The following is a 5,464-nucleotide window of genomic DNA, read 5'->3' on the forward strand; positions in this document are numbered from 1 at the left end:
ACGCTACTTTGCTGCATCACCATTTCCTCTTCAAGGGAAAACCAACACAGTGCTCAAGAGGTAGCAGGCCACGATGTTGAAGTTGCAGCGCATCTCTTTGGGGACCCCATGTCTAGCTTTGAGCCACCATTGTTCCGTAGTACTGAAATTGTCATTGGGCAAGATTATGCCCTCTTTCTTGACTATTGCTTGTTCTTGTTGACCCCGGCAACTTGTAATCAGCTCTTTCTTTCCTGCCATCTCCTCGGAGCGGCGAGATTAGAGTTTCTCGTCGTGCGTACGCAATGGCGAGATTTCATGTCAGGTTTTTCAGATCGATTCAAGGATTCGATGGCGACAACTGCGGCTTCCGGACGCTGGTCCTTAGGGGCACGTGCACAAAGACTTGCTGGATGTCATCGACAAGGTCAGGCCGGCTTAGATATGGGAGCGGCGACAGCGGCAGCTCATTCTGGCGGCGACAATGGTCGTTCAGTTGTGTGTGGACCTACATGTAATTTTTATTATGTTTGGGGTGCTTTGTATTTCCGGTGAATCTTTATAATAGATATGATATTTTTCATAAAAAAACTCTCTCTTCTGCTTAATGAAAATGGAACATGCTTTTGCTTGTTCTTTCTTAAACAAAAAGGAAAAAAAATCACCCGCAAAAAAATAGGGAAAAAGAATCGTATACGAGCAAAATCGAGCCTTACCCTGAGTGGAGCCGACGAGGCCCGCACGCCAGTAGGAAGCACCGGAGGAGGAAGGTGTCCATGCGGTGCGGGCTGCGTGCGACTGGGCGCGGTGTAAAGGCCACGTGAGAATGGGCCTCGCGCCCTTCTATATAGCCCGCCATCGGGCCGCCCGGTCTGCACATCACCGCACTGCACGACAGCCATCCTCCGTGCGGTTCCAAGCTCCTACTCCCACGCCCGTCTCCCCCGAGATCAGGAGGAGCACGCCCGCTGCACCGGAGCGCCGAGACCTCGAGGCCTTCGTCTCCACCCCGGTGAGCGCCGCTGCCTTCCCCCTAATTCCGCCTCGTACCCCCCTGATCTGGCCGGTCCTGCCGATTCCGTCGATGCGCGCCGCGTTTTGTTCGGTGGATCACGCGAATCCGCTCGTCGACTCCACGGGGTCCGGGCTGGGCTGTTTCCCCTCCCGCGGGGCTTCCACGTTAGTATTGGCGAATCTGTTCGTTTCCTTTGGCTTTCCCCGTCTCACGAATCCGATCCGATTCCGCCAGATCGGCGAGGCGAGCGGTTGAGAATTTTGCGGATCTCTTGGCTGGGAGGGACTGCACTCATTCCTGCTGAATTCTGTGGGCTGTGCTCCATTTGCTTGGGCGTAGGGGTGTGTGTGTGTGGAGATGCGGGTGGATCGGAGTGGATCTGTGTAGATCTCTGGGTCTCGTCTAATAAAACTGTTCTCTTTGTTGTGGTGCAGGAGGAGAGATGGGGCTCACGTTCACCAAGCTGTTCAGCCGCCTCTTCGCCAAGAAGGAGATGAGGATTCTCATGGTTGGTCTCGATGCCGCTGGTAAGACCACCATCCTCTACAAGCTCAAGCTCGGCGAGATCGTCACCACCATCCCAACCATCGGTAAGCTGCTTTCTGCATTCTCTGCTTCCACGTCTGGTCATGTCTCAAATGTAGGAGCATAGCACAGTATTTACAAAAAAGAAACTTAAATCATATCGAGAGCACTGCTACTGTAAATCTGCAATGTAGATATATACTGCTAGGAAGGTGAATTTAAAAGGCACCGTAGCAAAATCAGGTGTTATCATTCGATCTCACGGTGACCGGAACTTAATAGTAAATAAAATAGGGATAGCCAGTTACTCTTAGCTGGGTCTCACTTTCATTAATAAAATCTGGCTAATTTGGAAATTTGCAGGATTTAACGTCGAAACTGTTGAGTACAAGAACATCAGCTTCACTGTTTGGGATGTGGGGGGCCAAGACAAGGTAAGGAAGTCTAGTCATGATTTGCTAATTGTGTCAGATTAAGAAATCATGTCACCCCTTTGTGAATCTGTTCCTCTCCCTTGGGCGGAAGATCAGATCTGTTTTTACACCGATGTTGTTAGGCTTATGTTGTCACAAACTTCAGCCTGGTGCCTTAGACTTACTATTTTATTGTTTTCTGATTGAAACAGATCAGGCCCCTGTGGAGGCACTACTTCCAGAACACGCAAGGGCTCATTTTTGTTGTTGACAGCAATGATAGGGAGCGTGTTGTTGAGGCTAGAGACGAGCTCCACAGGATGCTGAATGAGGTACTGCACTAGTGACTAGTGTTGTTGTAGTTGTTCTGAAGTTTCCCCAATTTGCAAATATCCTGTCTGAGTTTCCATCTATGGTAATGTGAATTTTTGTTCAGTAATCAATAAATATGTGAAGATAGCTGAACTGTCAAGTCAATATTCGTTTTCTTATATGCTTAGTCTGTGCTTTATTGAGAATTCACTAATTGAAATTTTAGCTTCTCTTTCCGTTCTATATTGAAATTCATAATTAATGTAAGATCTTTCTGTGATATAGGATGAGCTGCGTGATGCTGTGTTGCTTGTATTTGCAAACAAACAAGATCTTCCTAATGCCATGAATGCTGCTGAAATCACCGACAAGCTTGGTCTGCACTCCCTGCGCCAGCGGCACTGGTAAGGAACTCCACACACATAATCCCTCCGTAAAGAAATATAAGAGCGTTTAGAACACTAAAGTAGTGATCTAAATGCTCTTATATTTCTTTACAGAGGGAGTAGTTCAGAAGCTATTTACGTTCTAATATCTTGGTCAAAATTTCCCTGGTGTTCTGCTGTTTCTCAGATTCTATATGCTGCAGATATTTGTAATTGCGAACTTCAATTTGTAATAAGAGTTATTTGAAAGTACATGTAGTGTATCCCCAAAATAAATCTAGTATAAACGTACTTATTTCTGTTAAATCACATAGGGTGTAACACTGAAAATAGACCATCGCCCTGTTTTATAGATAAAGCCACATGGTCGAATGATATAGTAGTTCATAGGGTGTACCTGGGGATCATGAATGTGTCTTGATCTTAATTTAATTCCATGTTGTTGCTACACTACTTATCCTGTCTAAAATAATTATTGGTGCTGGTGCTAAAATAAATTATTTCCTCTGGTGCAGGTACATTCAGAGCACTTGTGCGACGTCTGGCGAAGGGTTGTACGAGGGACTTGACTGGCTCTCCAACAACATTGCCAACAAGGTATATTAGGCTCAACTGATCGTTATTCATTGAATATCTTCTCTGTGCTCTGCTGAATGCTTCTAAAGACTGCTGCACTTGCTTAAATGATATGGCCCTTAGCAGCTGTGACTGAGATAAACAAACAGACTAGCCCACGACACACTTCTGCTGCTATTTTATTATAACTACTAAATGCTGTTTGGTACGTCTGTGCTTAGATTAGGCACACAATGACACAATGAAGTTGAACAGTCTCACACAAGCACTCCTCTCTGTTCTATGCTATACCGTACTTAACAAGCAGCATAGCATCGCACACCAGAACTTGTGCCTTGTGCTCTGATCCCCTGTGACTAACAGCACATCCTCTTCATTTGTTTGCACAGGCTTGAAGCGCCTCGACAAGTGCTTCATCAAGAAACAAACGTGCTGGATGTCTCAACAACTCACTGCTACCATTTTACATATTGTGATATATATACACTGTACAAGAGATAGTATGTGTGCGTATGTGACAGGCAGAAGCTCCCTTCTTTAAGTGAGCTAGTATCAGGTCAGGTTGTCTTTTTTTGTATGGATATTATCAGTTGCTGTTCGGTGGTTTTACAAGGTTTAATGTGTCGACGATGTGTGTCTGAACCCCTATCTTTTCGAGTTTTGTTAAGATTGAATTGTGGTTGCCAATGTTGGTTGGTTCAGTTGAGTGATGTGGATGGTACCTGTTGCTAACATACTTCTGTGAGCGATGTTTTCACTAGTTGTGCTAGTTCGGATCTGGTTCTGCGCTTTCGGTCTGGCTGTCGGCATCGTCGCACGCCACCAACATCTTTGGAGATCCACTCACGCACTCGGTGATGGGTGCACCACCATGCACATGCCATTATGGGTTGATCATTGCCGCATACGACGTAGGTGGGCATGGAGTTGTATACTTAAATTTATTTTTGCAGGAAGTACACTTTGTACCACCTCCGCGTTTAGATCACTACTTAGTTCACTTCCACCACATGGGCACACAACGCTTACTTGAGACCGGGTTGAAGCTGGGGAGCTTTGTGAATGACGAATTGTCACTACCGCCAAACTGTTATGGAAATGTCACCTTTCTTTGAAAGAATAATTTACATTAATGAGACATCGAAATGTCAAACCTAATTTGAACTGCCCTCTAACCATCTAACACCGGTTGATTCTGTACATGTTATTTTGTTAATAATGTGATTGTGTAGAAAAGATATTATTTAGTGAGTATAAGAGCAACTCATAAATATTTTGTAGTTAGTCTGTGATTTACATGATATTTTGTTGATAATGTGATTGTGTAGAAAATGTTTTATTTGATAAGTATAAGAGCAACTCTAGCAGATATGTGTCGCCCCATCATACGAACTTAGTGGTCCAAAAATGGCTCTAACACAATCGCCATGTTGCCCTCTGCTACATAATTTTTAGAGCGTGCTTCAGTAGTGAGTCACAGCCTCCATCAGTGACGAATCTTGGAGGAAAATCAAGGGCAGGCTCAAAGTTAACGGCTGAAAAAAAGCTACTAACTCTCAATTATTTTGTTCAAAGAAGGTTAGAATTTGCCATAATACTAGTAGGAACATATACTATTAACTACTAATTATTTTTTTGCATTGCTGGAAGGTAGGCTCAAGCCTATTAAAGCCTGCCTAGTTGATTCACCATTGGCCTCCATATTTGGAGGCTGGGGGCGTTGATATGTAGCGCCCTGCATACCCATCTGTCTGTATGAGAGGAAAACTTCAATCGTTTATCGCCCCTCTCTTTCCCCCTCTCCTGCCTATGGCATAGTCGTCCGTCTGTATGACTCCTGCATGCACGGTTTTCATCGGGAAAGCTTCCTTAAATATCGTCGTTGTGTGTTTCACTTGTTTGCGCACATTTTCGCCTCTACGTGCCCTTTTCTGCCTTGTTTTTGTCAGAGCGCACCCTTTCTCGGGCCCTTTTCTTGTCAGACCATGGCTATATAAACCAACACTCTCCTCGCTGTCGCACAAGCACAATCGACCATCTTCCTCTTCCCCACCCACTATCTTCCTTCATGTTGAGCCATTTAAGTCATGTCAATGTTTTGACCCTTCTCGTGGACCCTTTTTGGGAGAGGGACTGGCATTACTTTGAGTGGGCCCAAGACGATGCGCTTCAAGACACCGAATCAACCGTGGGGGGTCGAGCGCCTCCCCGTCGCCACACGACGGAAGCTGCCATTGTAGTACCAAAAGTCGTGATCA

At 45.3% G+C, this 5,464-nt stretch overlaps 1 protein-coding gene across 2 annotated transcripts; it reads left to right on the forward strand.

The window, feature by feature from the left end:
- The first annotated feature begins 728 nt into the window (after window positions 1-728).
- Window positions 729-3,893, forward strand: LOC123062386 (ADP-ribosylation factor 2). Of its 2 annotated transcripts, XM_044485873.1 has the most exons (7): window positions 729-991; window positions 1,429-1,584; window positions 1,883-1,953; window positions 2,145-2,264; window positions 2,530-2,648; window positions 3,146-3,227; window positions 3,596-3,893. In XM_044485873.1, exons 2-7 carry the CDS (start codon window positions 1,437-1,439, stop codon window positions 3,599-3,601), a joined length of 546 nt encoding a protein of 181 aa, XP_044341808.1. In that variant the 5' UTR covers window positions 729-991; window positions 1,429-1,436; the 3' UTR covers window positions 3,602-3,893. The 2 variants fall into 2 exon arrangements, with proteins under 2 accessions (XP_044341808.1, XP_044341807.1); XM_044485872.1 differs by lacking the exon at window positions 3,596-3,893 and having other exon boundaries at window positions 3,146-3,236.
- The last annotated feature ends 1,571 nt before the right edge of the window (window positions 3,894-5,464 follow it).

Source organism: Triticum aestivum, chromosome 3A, assembly GCF_018294505.1.
Source record: "Triticum aestivum cultivar Chinese Spring chromosome 3A, IWGSC CS RefSeq v2.1, whole genome shotgun sequence".
NCBI lineage: Eukaryota > Viridiplantae > Streptophyta > Magnoliopsida > Poales > Poaceae > Triticum > Triticum aestivum.

Bases quoted from the DNA above. Each gene is read 5' to 3' on its own strand.
- LOC123062386 (XM_044485872.1), top strand. From the start codon at position 1,437: ATGGGGCTCACGTTCACCAAGCTGTTCAGCCGCCTCTTCGCCAAGAAG. The intron at 1,954-2,144 runs GTAAGGAAGTCT...TGATTGAAACAG, and splicing joins ATGTGGGGGGCCAAGACAAG to ATCAGGCCCCTGTGGAGGCA. The intron at 2,265-2,529 runs GTACTGCACTAG...TCTGTGATATAG, and splicing joins TCCACAGGATGCTGAATGAG to GATGAGCTGCGTGATGCTGT.